The 19,452-nt window shown below is 38.6% G+C and overlaps 3 protein-coding genes across 3 annotated transcripts; 2 read left to right on the top strand and 1 right to left on the bottom strand.

Moving 5' to 3' along the window:
* The first annotated feature begins 328 nt into the window (after nucleotides 1–328).
* On the top strand, nucleotides 329–1,285 carry LOC129522219 (olfactory receptor 7G3-like). Its single transcript, XM_055344350.1, has one exon. It carries the CDS (start codon nucleotides 329–331, stop codon nucleotides 1,283–1,285), a length of 957 nt encoding a protein of 318 aa, XP_055200325.1.
* Nucleotides 1,286–9,616: 8,331 nt separating this feature from the next.
* Nucleotides 9,617–10,555, top strand: LOC129522385 (olfactory receptor 7G2-like). Its single transcript, XM_055344607.1, has one exon. The coding sequence runs from the start codon at nucleotides 9,617–9,619 to the stop codon at nucleotides 10,553–10,555; it is 939 nt and encodes a 312-aa protein (XP_055200582.1).
* Nucleotides 10,556–18,124: 7,569 nt separating this feature from the next.
* On the bottom strand, nucleotides 18,125–19,063 carry LOC129522384 (olfactory receptor 7G1-like). The gene has a single exon (XM_055344606.1). The coding sequence runs from the start codon at nucleotides 19,061–19,063 to the stop codon at nucleotides 18,125–18,127; it is 939 nt and encodes a 312-aa protein (XP_055200581.1).
* Between the last annotated feature and the right edge of the window lie 389 nt (nucleotides 19,064–19,452).

The following is a 19,452-nucleotide window of genomic DNA, read 5'->3' as shown; positions in this document are numbered from 1 at the left end:
AAACTATTTTTAAAGGTTTTTTTTATTTATTCATGAGAGACACAGAGAGGCAGAGACATAGGCAGAGGGAGAAGCAGGCTTCCTGTGGAGAGCCCGATGTGGGACTCGATCCCAAGACCCAGGGATCAGGCCCTGAGCCCAAGGCAGATACTCAACCACTGAGTCACCCAGGCATTCAAATAAAAACTACACCTGAATATTATTTTCTTTTTAATAAGAAAAGAAATAATATTCAATTCATGTCAGGATTTTCTAAAGACAAGGGATACTTGTACCTCTGTTATGTGTACTCTCCTCTGTGCTTTTTTCCATCAGTCTCATCAAGAACATGGAACCAGAAAACCGAACAGGTGTACCAGAATTCTTCCTTCTGGGTCTCTCAGAAGATCCAGAATGGCAGCCCCTTCTCTTTGGACTGTTCCTGACCATATACCTGGTCACTGTGCTAGGAAACCTGCTCATCATCCTGGCTATCAGCTCTGACTCCCACCTTCAAACACCCATGTACTTCTTCCTCTCCCACCTGGCGTTCACTGACATTTGTTTCAGCACCACCACCATCCCCAAGATGTTGGTGAACATCCAAAGACAGAGCAAATCCATCAGTTACACAGGCTGCCTCACCCAGGTCTGCTCTGTCCTGTTTTTTGCAGGCTTAGAAAACTTTCTCCTTGCAGCAATGGCCTATGACCGCTATGTGGCCATCTGCCATCCACTGAGGTACACAGTCATCATGAACCCCCACCTCTGTGGCCTGCTGATTCTACTCACCCTGATCATCAGCATTGCAGATGCCCTACTCCACAGTCTGATGGTGTTGCGACTCTCCTTCTGCACAGATCTGGAAATTCCCCATTTTTTCTGTGAACTTGCTCAGGTCATCAAACTCGCCTGTTCTGATACCCTCATCAATAATATCCTGATGTATTTAGTGACCAGTGTATTGGGTGGTGTTCCTCTCCTTGGGATTATTTTCTCTTACATTCAAATTGTCTCTTCTACTCTGAGAATGTCATCAGCTGGGGGGAAATATAAAGCCTTTTCCACCTGCGGGGCTCATCTCTCAGTTGTTTCTTTGTTCTATGGGACAGCTTTTGGGGTGTACATTAGTTCTGCAGTTTCTCATTCTTCCAAGGATACTGCAAGAGCCTCAGTGATGTACACCGTGGTCCCTCCAATGTTGAACCCCTTCATCTACAGCCTGAGGAACAAGGACATGAAGGGAGCCTTGAAGAAACTCATCTTGTTTGCTACTGTGTCATCTGCCTTGGTCTTGGGCTTCTAGAATGAGTCAAAGTACAGGAATACTGGGTGATCATGTTGTCTGACCTTTCCCTCAACAAGCTCTTATGTTTCAGTGGTTAAATACCATAAAGGTAGTTCAACTTAGGTTGAAAACTGACTTTGGGTTCTCTAGCTTTGGTGTTTTTGAGGATGTATGTGAACACTCTGAGCTTGATTTTTGGGAACCATTGAAGTAGAATGGATTCTGTCTATGGTTATTTTAGGGGACAGGTTCTCAGGAAAATGTTAGTGACAGAAGGATAGGGTGGGAAAGGACTGAACAAGGGTGTCATTATAGCCAGAGGACTGGCCTCAGCCTAGATTTGTTGTACTCTTAACCACTAGACACTAGAAGAGTGGTAACTATATGAGAAGATGGATATGGTAATTAGCTTGCTCAGCATGATAAGTCCATTATGTATGTATATCAAATCATCATTATGTACACTTTAAATATATAATTTAAAAAAAAAGAGAGGTACTTCGGTGGCTCAGTTGGTTAAGGGTCCAACTCTTGATTCCATCTCAGGCTGTGATCTCAGGGTCTTATGATTGAGCCCCACATCAGGGTCTGCTCTCAGTAGGAAGTTAGTTGGAGAATTCTCTCCCTCTCCCTCTCCCTCTGCTCCTCTCACTGTTCACACATTCTCTCTTTCTCTCTCAAATAAATAAAAATAGGGCACCTGGGTGGCTCAATCGGTTAAGTATCTCCCTTAGGGTAAGGTCATGATCTTAGTGTCCTGTGATCAAGCCCACATCAGGCTCCCTGCTCAGTGGGGAGTTTTCTTCTCCCTCTGCCCCTCCTCCCATTCATAGCTTTTCTCTCTCTCTGTCTCTCTCTCTCTCTCTCTCCCTCTCTCTCAAATAAACAAAATAAAATAAATCTTCAAAATAAATAAAAACAAATCTTAAAAAATAAAAAGTAAAAAATAAATTTGAAAAAGAGAGGTAGAGAGAAAAACATAGCATTCTCAGTCTCAGCTTGAGACAAACAGCCTATGTGAATTTGAGAAAGGTAAGGAATTTGGCAAATTAAGGTCTGGTTCCTTCACCAATTATCCTGATAATCTTAACAAGTACTGCAACAATGCCAGCGTCTGCTAAGCAATTTTGATGTAAATATTTTGATTCCCTACAACCTAAAGGCTCTTGTTGACTGGCACCTTCCCCAGCAATTGTCCTAAGTAACCCATCCACTGATTCTGTCCTCAATAAAATCTTCCTATTTGCTGGTCTCACTGGTTCTATTTTTCACTCTGCTCCAGAACCATACCATTTTAGTTACTGTGTCTCCATAATTAATCTTGATACATACTAAAGCAATTACTCCTTCCTCTTATGTGTCCTCAAATCAAATATTCTTTCTCCATTGCTCTTTCATACAAATTTTAAAATCAAAATACAATAACATCTTGGAATTTCCATTAAATCTATAAAGTTAGTTAAGGTAAATTGTCGTTTCTATGACATTGTGCATATCTATCTAAAAATAGAATATTCTTTCATTTATTTGGTTCTCTTTTAGAAATAGTTTTAATTTTTTGAGCTCCTGCTATATGGCTTTCCATAGCAGCTGTACCAGTTTATATTCCAACAAATAGGAATATTCCCACAACTATATTCCACAAATAGTTGCCTTTCTCCACCTACTTGTGGGTTGTCTCTGGTAACAGCCAAGTTAACAAGTATTAAGTAATATCTCAGTGAGGTTTTGATTTGCATTTCCCTGATGTTTAGTGATGTTGAGAACCTTTTTATGTACATGTCGGCAATTTGTATGTCTTTTTTTAAGTTGCCATCTATTCAGGTCCTTTGCCTATTTTTAAATAAGATTATTTGAGTTTTTGAGCACTGGATGTTACACTATATGTTGGCAAATCAAACTCCAATAAAAAATATACAAAAAAGGATTATTTGAGTTTTTACTGTTGAGTTGTATGAGTTCATTATATAGTAAGGATATGAACCCCTTAAGGATATGAGCTTTGAAAAGATTTCCTTCTATTCCAGAGGTTGCATTTTCATTTTGTTGATTGTTCCTTTTCCTATGTAGAATCTTTTTAGTTTGATGTAGTCCTACATGTTTATTTTTGCTTTGTTGCCTTTACTTTTCATGTCCAATCCAAAAAATCATCACCAAAACCAAAATCAATGGATTATCCCCTACATGTTGTCCTTGGAGTTTTACAGTTTCAGATCTTATATTTGACTTTTGTGATTGGTGTAAGATTGGGGTCCGGTTTCATTCTTTAAACTTCATTACCCAGAATAAGTATCCACTTACCTGTGAACATAAACCAGCAGAATCACTTGCCCCCATCCCACTTACCATTTATGGTTTCATTTTCTTGTAATATGTGGAAAACTTTATCATTTTTTGAGCCCAGCTAAGTCTTCATATTTCCCTATTATTCGTGTGTTTGAAGTTTACTGGTGCAATGATGGTGAAGAGTGATATTATAATGGCTTTTGTCATAAGTCTATTTTCAAAAATATATTTTTTCAAAATATGGCTTAAGAAAATTCTATTATAAAGAGTTAAAATGTGAAATACATTGGTGAATATGTGAAAATACTGAAATGCTTAAAGAAATACATTTTCAAGTATTATTATTAATATTAGCATGGGGTACCATCCACATTTATTATTACACATGAAATCTCTGGGTGATGGACAAACTGCACAGTACTTCCTTTCAGTGACACTGAACTTTATCATAACAGAATAAAAAAATGAAGAACCATAATTCAATCTAAAACTCCACACTGGGGAAAAAATGTACATTGTATCTATGGACCAGGTGATTATGAAAATTTAAAAAGAGAGTATTAAGTCTGTCTGTATTGATCACAGCCCTAATGATCACAGTGAAGAGATGAGATTCTCCGATGGAGAACAGAAAACAGGTACAGGAAACATTTGATGAGTCTAAAAGTGAAATATTCCTAGGAGTTTGAATTTTACAATATCTTTATATTTATAAATATATTATTTATACCCAGTACATAAATAATACTTACACACTTAAAATTGGAATTAGGCTTCAAGATATTAATCATATAGTGATGCCTCTCTCTGTAACTTTAAGAAAAGAAGCCTGGAACTCATTAAAAAAAGAGTGTGTGTAAATGTGTGCAAGGTGTATGAGAGAGAGGTAAGCATGAATGGGCAGGGAAAATGACATACACCTGGCCTCATAGGCTCATGGATTAGCCATCATGAATTCCTCTCTTCTTAGTCTTGGTCTTTAAGGATTTGCAGAGCCTATGGATCAGAAAGACACTAAAAATATTGTCTAATGAGGAGCTTTGGATATTGACTCCCCAGGGATAGAACACTTCCATAGCCCTTACCTAGTCAAGAAGAAGCACACCTGAGACTCCAAACAGGAATGATCTTTCTTGACCAGGAGCCCATTGCCTCACTTTGTCTCTCTGCCCTTCCTGAAGACAGATCTTCCATCTTTATATCTAGGTAACATGTGATACATCATTCCACACTGATGCCAGCCAGGTAACTGAAAGTCCTTTAGGTAATGCTTCTGTACGAGGAGCAGGTTATTTTATTACAGATTCATCCAGGGCAAGCAATGAGGAGTGTGCATACATGGAATGATGAGAACCAAGTGTCCCATGCACTCTAGCCTGTCTTCCTGTTGACAAGTTCCTATGTGTATTTGTACTGATACTGACCCTGGTCTCAATCAGTTGGTCCCCTAATCTCTCTAAAATATGACAGAAAATATTTTCTTTCTGATTAAAAACAGCCCCCCCCTTTTTAAGTTTAGTTACCATCTGTCACCTCACATTCATTTCTTGTGATGAGAAATTTTTTTAAAGATTTTATTTATTTATTTGAGAGAGAAAGAGAGAGCATGTGCATGAGCAGTGGGGAGGGGCAGAGGGAGAAGGAGAAGCTGACTCCCCGCTGACCAAGGAGGCCAGGACCCTGGGATCATGACCTGAGCCAAAAGTAGACTCTTAACCGAGTGAGTCACCCAGGTATCCCAAAAATCAGCCCCTTTTAAAACAAGATGAACATTATACACTTTCCCACATTTACTTGAATTCTTGTGATGGTCATGGGGAAGAATTTGGGTCAACTTTTCCTTTTACTTGCATTCCTGGTTCTTCACATACTGTTGCATAGAAGAGTGTATGTATTCCTGTAGTTCCCTTGAGGACACAAGGAAAAGAGTCAAGGTACAGGCAGATATCGCTGGCTACCCTCTGAGTACATGTATTCATCATCATAAAATTACCAAGAATTTTATATCACAATAGCAGAGACGTATAATAAAAAACATATGAACACCCTTCCACTCATTCCAGATGACCAAATGTTGATTTTCTGCTATATTGGCTTCAGGTCTTTTCTATAAAGTTAAAAAAAAAAGTAAATATATATGCACCTCTTTTTCTTCCCCTCCTGTTCTCCCCTTCCCAGAGAGACAACACAGTCTTGAATGTGATGGTATCCCCCATTCATAGTTTTATATTATACATGTCTTCATAAACATACATAGGATCAAAGGCCTCAACCATAATATCCATCAGTTATGGAATGGGGAAATAAACCAAGATGTAACAATATCGTGTAAGACTCTCTAGTAATTAAAATCAGTGAATGGGATTGAATATATGAAAAAAATCAAAAAATAAACTGCAGAAGCATACCCATTTTAAATGGCATGTACTGTATGGTTCTATTTATATAAGGCTTTTAAAATGCAAAAGAATGTAAGTTTTTATAAAATGATATTACTAATCATAGCAAAAATTTCAGGGGAATAATGTACATAAAGTTAGTGTACTGGTTCTCCTGGGGAATAAAAAGAATCAGGATTGTGCATACTTATGATGTGGGGACTTCACCTATACCTCCACTATCTATTGCAATAAAAACACTCAGAATGAGGACAGTGAAGGATCTAAATTTGATCACATCAACAGGTGGGAAACCCAGCACTTCACTGTTGTCTCTGTGTTATTCTTTGCTTGGGTTTATTTTTATTAGGGATTACTACCTGAGAGATTTCAATATATATTTAGAGTTTTCTCATGCTATAGACTTTTTGTCATACGAATGTTTATAGGTTTTTCTTTTTTATCAACTTATAAATCTGATTCATTTTTTCTTTTTTAAAATAATCTTTTTTATTATTTACTTATACTTCTATTAATTTATGATCAGATAATGTCACCGTAAAGATTTATACTTTAATATTTGCTAAAGTTTTTTGTGATTACTTGATGAGAGCAGAAAAAAGAAAAGGCAATTGTGGAGAAGGAATTTTATATGCTAGATATGAATCAGACTAGATATGAATCAGACATATCTAGTATATGAAATAAACATAATGAAAATTTAATAATAAAATTAATAGGGATGCCTGGGTGGCTCAAGCAGTTGAGCGTCTGCCTTTGGTTCAGGGCCTGATCCCGGAGTCCCGGAATCAAGTCCCACATAGGGCTCCCTGCATGGAGCCTGCTTCTCCCTCTGCCGGTGTCTCTGCCTCTCTCTGTGTGTCTCTCATGAATAAATAAATAAAATCTTTTTAAAAATAAAATTAATAAGTTCAATTTAATAGGTGTATATAGGATTTTTATACCTTACAGTTTCAAGAATATGTGTTCTTAATCATATTTTTTCTTTAATTCATTTTAATTGCTATATAATTCATCATCTGTCCATGTCAAATGAATATTGGTATCATTCCTGTGCATTTCATTCCTTTTCTACACAATAAAGAATCCCAGCTAGAGTTTCAGCTCATAAACACTTCTCTGAAATTTGCAGTTATCATGCTAGGGATGTACTTCCTCTCTTTACTGTCTTTCCTCTGTTGCACACCCTGCTGTTTTCTTCTGAGAAATGAAACATTCCAGGTGCCACCATTCACAGACCTAAAACTACACACACAATAGCAAATGTTATTAGGAGGGTCCTATATACTTAGTGCTGTGCTGGCTGCTACTGCAACATCCCCGTAGATTTGATGACAGTTTCCACTCTACATTGAGGACACCAAGATCTCCACACAGTTGAAAGGCTTTCCCCATTCACAAAGCAAGTGCTAGTTTGGATTAAATTCAGAGTTCTGAATCTAAGTAATACACCAAATGATAAAGGCTGTCATGGCCACTTCTATCGGCCCTAGGTGAGAGAGCACCACTGCTTTACAGAAGCACTTCTATTAGGGCACTTGATTATCTTATAAGTACCATATAAATCTGCACTGCCTTGAAAGTCTTTGTCTTCAAGGACCAATAATTGTTTAAATTTTCCTCTATTCCCTGAGGAGTCTATGAATTTAATTCTTTCTTTTTCATTAGCTATTTTTTTTAATGATCTGCCACCTACCACTTTGGGTGGAAAAGCCCCCTTATTTTTAAAAAAATTTTAAATTTAAACTCATCTTGCCAACATATAGTAAAACACCCAGTGCTCATCCCATCAAGTGCCCTCAGAAAAGTCCCCTTAGAACAGAGAATGTCATTGGCATACCTGCCTAGTTTGCCTTACAATGCATCACTAATGCAGATGAGTAGCAATTCCATGGAGAAGTCTTATGATTTTCAAGTTTATAAGCAACATTTTAATTTTTTTAAATAAAGACTTATATTTGTTTGTTTTTTCTATTTTTTCTATTTTTTATTTTTTTATTTATTGGAGTTCAGTTTGCCAACATACAGCATAACACCCACTGCTCATCTGCCAAGTGCCCCCCTCAGTGCCCATCTCCCAGTCACCCCAACCCTCCACCCACTTCCCTTTCCACTACCCCTTGTTCATTTCCCAGTTAGGTGTCTCTCATGTTTTGTCACCCTCATTGATATTTTCACTCATTTTCTCTCCTTCCCCTTTATTCCCTTTAACTAATTTTTATACTCCCCAAATGAATGAGACCATATAATGTTTGCCCTTTTCCGATTGACTTGCTTTACTCAGCATAATACCCTCCAGTTCCATCCACATAGAAGAAAATAGTGGGTATTTGTCATTTCTAATGGCTGAGTAACATTCCATTGTATACATAGACCACATCTTCTTTATCTATTCATCTTTTGAGGGACACTGAGGCTCCTTCCACAGTTTAGCTATTGTGGACATTGCTGATAAACAACATTTTTAAATCTATGCTCAGGTAAGGGCATATACTTGAATGGATGCCATGACTTTCTACACTTTTTCACACTACAACTCTATGTCATGGGTAGAAATGGACATGCCTTGTAGGTGAGGGAAAAGATTGAAGGCATCTCTCAAGATGGAAATATTAAAACTTTGAAAGGAACTTACATGAGAGATGATTTAGGAATGCTAATGCTGTGTCATCCAGAAGTGTTAACAATGGTTGGTCAAGACAGTCAACTCATTTCATATGTGGAATTTAAGAAACAAAACAGATGAGCAAGGGGAAAAAGAGAAAGAGAGGGCAAACCAAGAAACAGACTCTTAATCCAGAGAACAAATGGATGGTTAGAGGAAAAGGGATGGGGAAATAGCTTAGATGATGGGGATCAAGGAAGGCACCTGTGTTGATCACCTGGTGTGATCACCTTTGGTGGACATGTTGAATCACTGTATTGCTGCCTGAAATTAATAATTGCACTGTATGTTAACTAACTGGAATTCCAATAAAAAACTTTAAAAAAAAAAAAGGATGGTCAACTCAGCAGTCATATGACCTGAATTCAGATCTAGTCTTTGCCATAATCTGTACTCATGATATAATCTCACCTCACCTAAGAATCCTCATGGGTGAATGGAGTAATAATGATTTATCATCAGTAATTTGACACAACCTTCAGATGATTCTGAGCATGTCTAAGTTTGGAGAGCAGACTCTGCAGGAGAGAATGTATAACTTCATTCTCATCTTACCATTTGCATGAAGGCAAGAAATATTTCCAAAATAAATACCACTCATTCACTTCAGACTCAGCACTTAGTACAATGTGTGAGGAAGAGATAGTGCCCAATAAAAATAAGGGCCAATAGAGGGAGAAGGGCAAGAAGAGTGGGAAATTATGACAGAGGGAAAAATTAGAAGAGGAAATGATTGAAATATTCATATGGATTCTCAATAGCTTTTATTCATTTTTCTAAAATCACTGGCTCTCAAACTTTGTCATCTATCACATTAACCTGGAGGGCTTGCCAAAACAGATTGCTGGTCCTCAACCTCAGAGTTTATCAGCAGTATATCTGCAGTGATACCAGGTTTGTATTTCTAGCAATTCCCAGGTGATGTTGCTGTGGCTCATCCAGGGACCATTCATTTTATTTGATTTTCACTCCATCTTTTCCATCAGATTCATCAACAACATGGGACCCAGAAACCAAACAGTATTTTCAGAATTCTTTCTCTTGGGACTGACAGAGGATCCAGAACTGCAGTCCCTACTCTTCAGCCTGTTCCTGTCCATATACCTGGCCACCATCCTGGGAAACGGGCTCATCATCCTGGCTGTCATCTGTGACTCCCACCTCCACACTCCCATGTACTTCTTCCTCTCCAACCTGTCCTTTACTGACATCTGTTTAAGTACAACCACCATCCCAAAGATGCTGGTGAACATCCAAGCACAGAGTCACAGCATCAGTTACACAGGCTGCCTCACCCAGGTCTGCTTTGTCTTGACTTTTGTTGGTTTAGAAAATTTTCTCCTTGCAGCAATGGCCTATGACCGCTATGTGGCGATCTGCCATCCCCTGAGGTACACCGTTATCATGAACCCCCAACTCTATGGCTTGCTGATGGTACTCTCACTGCTCATTAGCATTGTCAACGCCCTGCTCCACAGTCTGATGGTGCTACAGTTATCCTTCTGTAAGGACGTGGACATCCCCCACTTCTTCTGTGAGCTTGGTCAGATTGTCAAGCTTGCCTGCTCTGATACTCTCATCAATGATATTCTGGCATATTTTGCAGCTGGCTTATTTGGGGGTGTTCCTCTCTCTGGAATTATTTTCTCTTATACCCAAATCTTCTCCTCTGTTTTGAGAATGCCATCAGCGGGCAGGAAATATAAAGCTTTCTCCACCTGTGGCTCTCACTTGTCCGTTGTGTCCTTCTTCTATGGGACAGCTTTTGGAGTATACATTAGTTCTGCACTTAGTGACTCTTCCAGGAAGACTGCCATGGCTTCAGTGATGTACATCGTGATTCCTCAAATGATGAACCCCTTTATCTACAGTCTGAGAAACAGTGACATGCAGGGTGCCTTGAAGAAACTTTTCAGTAGGATACCTTCCTTTCTGTGATTGTGCCATGTACTTTGGGCTGGTTGTTAGAATAAATCAGAGTTTTAGGATTCACAGGAGAACCAAGATGTATAATTCACCTGTAACCAAATGCTTGTAATGTGACTAGATAACGTAATGGCCACATGCATTTTAACTTAGACTTGAAGACTGACTTCTATTCTTATTTAGCTTTGTTATGTTTGACAAATTATTTCAGTTCTTATTTCAAGTTTTTTCTCAGTTCCCTAGGGATAGAACCTGAGGCAGAGGTCATAGTTTTATAATGTTTGCATGCATGACTCTCAGAAGAAGGAAAATTGTAGAATATGGATAGCTCAGTAAAGGATAGAAGCACAACTGGGGTCATATCTGCAGACTGGCTTCCACCTTATCCCATGACAGATCATGTCAATTGAAACCCAAAGTCAGGCCTATAGTGAAGTAAGGGAACTTACCTGTCACACCCCAATTTAGTAAGGATGGAGACCAGTCACTGGTAAATTGTATCCTTGGGAGGCAACATTAACACCCACTATACTCAGTTTTGTTATCTATAAGATTGGTATAATGATATCATCTCAGCTTTAAATAACTGTGAGTTTTTTGTGCTTCATCAGTGAGGAAGACTTCAGTTCTAATAAGAAGAATACTCCTGGCTATAATATGGTCAAACAAGAAACAGTTGTTTGTCATTACTAGGACTTCAGAGATAAGAAATGTACAAGAACAGGGGACAGGGCTTCACTCCATTTCTCCATTTGGTGGCTTTGTCCTAAGACTGGTTCTCCTCAAGTCACAAGGTGATGGCAACAAATTTAGATGTTATACTTGAACCTGAAGCCAAGAGACAGAAAACTCTCCTTCCCAGTTTTAGATGAGACTAGGCCTCTCGATGGAATCAACCAAAGCACATCTGTAGGAAGTGAAATGGAGGCCCTCAATATGATAGGTCTACTCCTAGTCCCCCCAATTTGTGATTAGTAACTCATGAAAAAAGGATGAATGTTATTGGAACTTATTTGAAAAAGGGTCTTTGCCAAGGATGCACTTACATTGAGTTATCTAGGTGAGCCCTAAATAGACATCATATGTTTCCTTATAAAATAGGTAGAAGACAAAACAGAAAAGGAAGAGGAAATGTGACCATAGAGACACATATCAGATTGATGCAACCAGTATTTGATTTCCAGTGTTTGATCATCTTTTGTCCTACAAAACTGTCATTTTTATCCTACAAAACTGTCATTTTGATAGGACTCTAATGTGTCCTTTTTTAAAATCACTCCTTTACATTGCCCAATACTACATATTAAATAAATTTAACCTAATATTGGCCTTGTTAAATGTTTAAACCTAATGAATTCTCACCAAGATCAGCTATATGGCAGAAGAGGAGTTTCCTGACCCCCCTCCTCCTGGGAACACACTTACCATAGAGGTACACATGCATTAATTCTCTTTGAGAAAAATCCAGAAACTGGTTGGGTAACTCCTACATATCAGAGCACTGAGAAAATACCTGCCTCAAAAGAGATGGGAAAAGCTGAAGTATGCTCACACCATCAACCCCCCCCACCCACCCATGGGACAGCACCTTACCACCAGGTGAGAATCCCCAACTCAGCTCTGAGGAGTGAAGGGATAAGACCACACACATGGGGACCCAACTTGTATGACAAACTCCAGGAACTTGTTCCCAAATATTCTAGCTCTGAGAGCAATAGGGCTTGGCATTTCCAAATCCCCAGATACCACAGAAAACCATGAGACAGTTTTGTAGGGCTACATAAGTACTTCTCGTGGTTACCCCCTGGGCTCAGCACAGAGGGAGGAGGCAGAAACACAAGGCTCCTACCTTCTTCCTGTAAAGTGTTTAACTGCATACTTTCCCAACTGTTTCCCAAGGGTTGGGCTCTAGTCAGCCTATATCTGTGATTTGATTGGGCCCCTCTGGAAGCCTGAAATGGCTTCTGTACACTTCTGATGGAGGCATCAAGTATCTTGACTTCAAACTATGCTACAAAGTTATAGCAATCAAAACTGTTTGGTGGGGTGCCTGGGTGGCTCAGTCAGTTAAGTGTCTGCCTTCAGCTCAGGTCATGACCCCTAAGCCCTGTGATCAAGCCCTGTATTGGGCTCCCTGCCGAGCCCGGAGCCGCCTTCTCCCTCTCTTCCCTGCTCATGCTCTCTCTTGCTATCTCTCTCGCTCTGAAATAAATCAAATCTTTTTAAAAACTGTGTGGTATTGACATTAAATCACACACATAGACTAATGGAACAGAACTGAGAGCCCAGAATAAACCCTCACATATATAATCAACTTGTATTTGACAAAGGACCCAAGGACACTCCAGGGAGATAGGATAATCTCTTTAATAAATGGTGTTGGAAAAACTATACCCCCACACATAAGAATGAAATTGAACCCCTATCTTACATTACTCACAAAATTAACTCAAAATTATTCATGACTTAAACGTAAGACCTGAAAAGCATATAACTGCTAGTAGAAAACAGAGGGAAAGCTCCTTGACATTCATCTTGGCAACAATTATGACACCAAAAACAAAAGCCACAACTGCAAAAATTAATAAATGTGTCTACATCAAACTAAAAAGCTTCTGCATAGCAAGAAACCATCACCTAAATGAAAAGCTTACCTATTTCAATCCTTATAAATCATGTATCTGATAAGAGATTAATAGCCAAGGTATATAAAATACACATATAACTTAATAGCAAAAAATAAACCATTTGATTTAGGAACGCCTGGGTGGCTCAGCAGTTGAGTGTCTGCCTTTGGCTCAGGGCATGATCCTGGAGTCCCAAGATCGAGTCCCACATTGGACTCCCCGCAAGGAGCCTGCTTCTCCCTCTGTCTGTGTCTCTGCCTCTCTCTCTCTCTCTCTCTCTCTATCTCTATCTCTATCTCTATCTGTCTCTCATGAGTAAATAAATAAAATCTTTTAAAAAAATTAAAAAATTTTTAAAAATCAGCAGAGAAACTGAATAGATAGTTTCTAAAGCATATACATAGTTCTAGCAGTCTTTTGGGTTCTGTATATAGTATCATGTCATCTGCAAATAGTGAAAGTTTTATTTTTTCCTTGCTGATTTGGATGCCTTTTATTTCTTTTTGTGTCCTGATTGCTAGCTAGAACTTCCAGTACTATGTTGAATAAAAGTGGTGAGAGTGGATATCCCTGACCGTAAAGGAAAAGCTCTGTTTTTCCCCAATTAGTATATTAGCTGTGGCTTTTTACATACACATGGCTATCATGTTCAAGAAAAGATGCTCAACATCACTAATCATCACAAAATGGAAATCAAACCACAATGAGATATCACTTGACACCTTTTAGAATGACTTTCATACAAAGGACAAGAGAGGGGCACCTGGGTGGCTCAGTGGTTGAGTGTCTGCCTTTGGCTCAGGTCATGATCCCAGGGTCCTGGGATCAAGTCCCACATCAGGCTCCCCACAGGGAGCCTGCTTCTCCCTCTGCCTATGTCTCTGCCTCTCTCTGTGTGTCTCTCATGAATAAATAAATAAAATCTTAAAAAAAAAAAAGGACAAGAAATAACAAGTGTTGGCACAAATGAGGAGAAAAGGAAGTCCGGCATATTGTTGGTAGGAATGTAAACTGATGAAGTCATTATAGAAAACAGTATGAAGTTCCTCAAAAATATAAAAATAGAACTACCATATGATCCCTCAACCCCACTCCTGGAGATAATATCAGCAGGAGATGAAATCACTATCTTGAAGAGATATGTATATTCCCATGTTCATTGCAGCCCTGTTAACAATAGCCAAGACATGGAAATAACCTAAGAGTCCATCAGCAGATAAATGGATAAAGAAATGTGATTGGTATATGTATGTGTACACACACACACATGCACACTCACACACACAAAATGGATTATTCACCCATTTAAAAAAGAAGGAAATCCTGCCATTTGAGCCATATGGATGAACCCTGAGGCATTATGTGCAGTGAAATAAGACAAAGACAAATGCCATATGATCTCATCTAGATGTTGAGTTCAAAAACAAAACAAAAACCTGAGCGCATAGATACAGAGAATAGATTGGTGGTTGCCATAAGTGAGGACGGAGGAGTTGGTGAAATGTGTGTCAGTGGTCAAAAGGCACAAAATTCCAATTATACATCATGGGGGTGTGATGTAATAAATTGTATTGCATATTTGAAAGTTGCTAAGATAGTAAATCTTAGGGCCACCAAGGTGGCTCAGTCAGTTAAGTGTCTGCCTTCAGCCCAGGTGATGATCCCGGTCCTGTGATCCAGCCCTGCATCTGGCTCCCCGCTCAGCAGGGAGTCTGTTTCTCCTTCTCCCTCTGCCCCTTCCCCTCACTCATGTTCTCTCTCTCTCTCTCTCTCTCTCTCTCTCTCAAATAAATAAATAAAATCTTTTAAAAAGAGAGAGAGAGTAAATGTTAAAGTTTTCATCATAAAAAAATTATTTGTATCTATGGTGATGGATGTTAACTAGACTTATTGTGGTGATCATTTTACAATATATGCATATGTGGAATCATTGTGTTGTACATCTGAAACTGTTTTATGCCAATTATACCTCAATTTAAAAACTTAAAGATAGAACTACTGTATGAGCCTGTAATCCCACTTCTGGGTACCTGTGCAAAGGAAGCAAAATCAGTATCTTTAAGTGATACTTGTTCTCACATGTTAGTTTCAGCATTATTCACAATAATCAAGATATGGAAATAACCTAAGTGTCCACTAACAGGTGAATAGATAAAGAAAATTTGGTGTATATACAATGGATTATTATTCAACTATAAAAATAGAAAGAAATTCAGTCATTTCGACAACAGCTCAGCAGAAAAACCATAAACAGGTATTTAACAGAGAGTAAAAATAAATGGCCCATAAATATATGAAATGACAATCTCATAGATAATAAGGGAAATGCCCAAAAAAAAGAAAAAAAATAAGGGAAATGCCAATAATAAAATAATGTTACGCTCACTGGATTGTCAGTATAAATGAAAACATGTTAGTGATAATATATATCACCAGGAAATTTTGGTGAGCATGTCAAATGATTCCACTTAGAGAAAGTCTTCAGAAATACCCAGAGAACTGACTTATTTCATGTAGCATAATAGCTTTTAGTGCCATCCATATCATTGCAAATGGCAATATTTCATTCTTTCTGGTGGCTGAGTAATATTCCATTATAAATATATACCACATCTTTACCAATCATCTGTTGATGGACATTTGGTCTCTTTCCATATTTTGACTGTTGTGGACATTGCTGCTGTAAACACTGGAGTGCATGTCCTGCTTCAAATCTCTATGTTTGTATCCTTCAAATAAATCCCTAGTAGTACAATTTCTGGGTTGTAGGGTAGTTCTATTTTTAACTTTTTGACGAATAACCTATGATTTCACTCATCTGTGGAATTTAAGAAACAAAATAGATGAACATAGAAAAGAGAAGGAAAAATAAAATAAGATGAAGACAGAGAGGGAGGCAAACCATAAGAGACTCTTAACTCTAGGAAACAAACTTGAGGGTTGCTGGAGGGGGGTGGTCAGTGGAAGGATGGGGCAATTGTGTGATGGGCTTTGAGGAAGGCACATGATGTAATGAGTATTGGGTATTATATGCAACTGATGAATTACTAAATTCTACCACTGAAACTAAAAATACAGTGTATGTTAACTAAACTGAATTTAAATTAAAAAAATTAAAATGAAATATCCAAATATTATGTGTATGAGATATACTCATACACATAATAATTCTATCCTGAGTATAAAACATTCTTCTTTACACCATAAAATGTATGTGATAATACTCAAGCAGACTTATTTATACATGAAGAAAAGTACCAACCAAAATATCTTTCAACCTCACAAGAATACCTACCTTGTAATGTCTCTGTATGTAATATAAGAATAGAAAGCAATGAAAATAAATGAATTACTGCTAAAACAAACACTTCTGAACCTCAAAAGCACAAAGATCAAAAAACAAGACACAAGATGCATTCATTAAGATTTAACTTTTAACTTGTTCAAAAATAAGAAAATTTACACATTGGCTATGGATACATTTGGGTGATATTAACATTGAATCCCACTGCCCATTTTAAAGGACAAACGTGATCAAATACTGGCAAGTTCATAGGATTCAACCTAATAGAAGAACATCAACCAAATGATAAATACAAAGTTCGGTATAGTGTTTGCCACTGGGGAGAAAGAAGGTAACGTGGCTGGGACACCATCAAGTGGATTCTCTGTGGCACTGCTTTATTTCTTCACCTGGGTGAGAGGTATGTTTTTCACTATCTTACCTTTTTTTTTTTTACCTATAGATACATTTTGTATATGCTTTGTACATATTTTCACAAGAAGACTTTAGGAAAGGTTTCATATTCCAGATTTAAATACATTCATCCATAGATTTCTTCCATCTGTTGCAACCATCTGGACTATAGGAGAGCCAGATCTGGGAGGAAGCCACCATATGGAAGAATGAATGAAGCCTTACTGTCCAGTTCTTGTATATTCCTACTTCTGAAGTCCCTACAATGAAAGATAACTCATTTTTTACAGTTTTACAGAGGTATAAATAACAAAATGAAGGTGTACAATGTGATGACTTAATATATATATACACTGTTCACTTATTGCCACAAGAAAGTTAATGAACACATCCATCACCTTATAACCCTCTTTATGTGTTGAGCATATTAGAATCAGGATTTCTTTTTCTTATTACAACCAAATATCTTGTACTGATAAAATTTAATTCTTTCTATCATGTCAAACCACTAAGATAATCTAATAATGGCATTTTATATGCAATGAAACTAAGTGTAGTGGTTGCTGATGTTGCCCTGTGAAGGTACAGTTTCCAGTGACTGGAATTGGTGATTATTGAATTGGGGTACAAAACATCAGCACCTGGCCTCCCAGTAGTTCCAACACTGAAGTGCAATTCTCATGGTATAATCCTAGAATCAGGTAGACTCATGACATCCTCATTTAAATTCTTTCCCTGTTCTATATACCTTATCCCACTTCTCTTCTGAAAATAAACTTCACAAAATCACTGCTATAAGAACCTCTGACTCAGGTTCTGCTTTTAGGGAATCTGACTCAGAAAGTGGAATTAGAGAGATGCCTGGGTGGCTCAGTGGTTGAGCATCTACTTTCGGATCAGGTCATGATCCCGGGGTCCTGGGATCAAGTGCTGCATCGGGCTCCCAGCAGGGAGCCTGCTTCTTCCTCTGCCTATGTCTCTGCCTCTCTCTCTCTCTTTCATGAATAAATAAATAAAATCTTTTTTTAAAAAAAGAAACTGAAATTAGAGCTTTGAAATCCCTTGCCAAACACCATACCACATTGCTGGATAAAGTACAAGTTAGCTTTCCACATCAAGTTAAAATGCACATGGCCATTTTGCTATCTTGTAATTTTAGTAGAAGTTGATGATGCAAGAATTGGATATTCCAGCTCACCCTGTATTTTTGTCACTTTGACTCATTTTAGAAACCACAGTCAAATGCTAATGACACAGTCACAGAAGAGAAGGCATTCTACTTATGAGTTTCCTCAAGGCTCCTTTCATATCCCTGTTCCTCAGGCTGTAGATGAAGGGGTTCATCATTTGAGGGACAACAGTGTACATCACTGAAACCACCGCAGTGTTTCTGGAAGAGCTAGTAAGAGCAGAACTAATGTACACCCCCAAACCGGTCCCATAGAACAAGGACACAACAGAGAGGTGAGACCCACAGGTGGAAAAGGCTTTATACTTTCCACCTGTTGATGGTATTCTCAAAACAGAAGACACTATCTGAGTGTAGGAGAAAATGATTCCACACACAGGGATACCACCAAATATGCTAGTTGCAAAATATATCAGGATGTTATTGATGAGGGTGTCAGAACATGCGAGCTTGATGACCTGAACAACTTCACAGAAGAAGAGAGGGATTTCAAGGTTTGTGCAGAAGGACAGTTGCAACACCATCAGACTGTGCATCAGGGCATCCACAATGTTAATGCACAAAGAGAGTAGAATCAAGAGGCCACAGAGGTGGGAGTTCATGATGACTGTGTACCTCAGTGGATGACAGATGGCCACATAGCGGTCATAGGCCATTACTGAAAGAAGAAAACTTTCCAAACCACCAAAAGCCAGGATAAAGTAGATCTGTGTGAGGCAGCCTGTGTAAGTGATGCTCTGATCCTCTGCTTGGATGTTCACCAGCATCTTTGGGATGGTGGTTGTGCTTAAACAGATGTCAGTAAAGGACAAGTTGGAGAGGAAGAAGTACATGGGGGTGTGGAGGTGGGAGTCACAGATGACAGCCAGGATGATGAGCAGGTTTCCCAGGATGGTGACCAGGTATATGGACAGGAACAGAACAAAGAGGAGGGGCTTCAGTTCTGGATCCTCTGTCACTTCCATTAGAAGGAATTCTGAAACCCGTGTGTTGTTCCTGAGTCCCATGTTGTTGATGGATCTGATGGAGAAGGTGAAGTGACAGCACAGTCAAATGTGTGTTTTCTAGGCCAGCAGGAGGAGCATCATCAGAGACAAACACTGTCTTAGGATGGGACAGAGACTAATAGAGAAGGATAAGAAATGAATGCCTTCTGAAGGCGTATTATCCTGTTCCATTACCAAAAACCTGAAGCTGATGCAGCAGAGTGTCATGCATTGTTAATTTCCACAAGGATTGATAGGTGGCCTTAAAAAAAAATTACACTATCTGGGCACCTGGGTGGCTCAACCAGTTAAGCATCTGCCTTCTGCTCAGGTCATGATCCCATGATCCCAGAGTCCTGGGATCGAGTCCTGCATTAGGCTCTCTACTCTGCAGAGAGCCTAACTCTCCC

Source organism: Nyctereutes procyonoides, unplaced genomic scaffold, assembly GCF_905146905.1.
Source record: "Nyctereutes procyonoides isolate TBG_1078 unplaced genomic scaffold, NYPRO_anot_genome, whole genome shotgun sequence".
Lineage (NCBI taxonomy): Eukaryota > Metazoa > Chordata > Mammalia > Carnivora > Canidae > Nyctereutes > Nyctereutes procyonoides.
The sequence above is the reverse complement of the archived record's forward strand: the minus strand, read 5'-3'. Positions and strand labels throughout refer to the sequence as shown.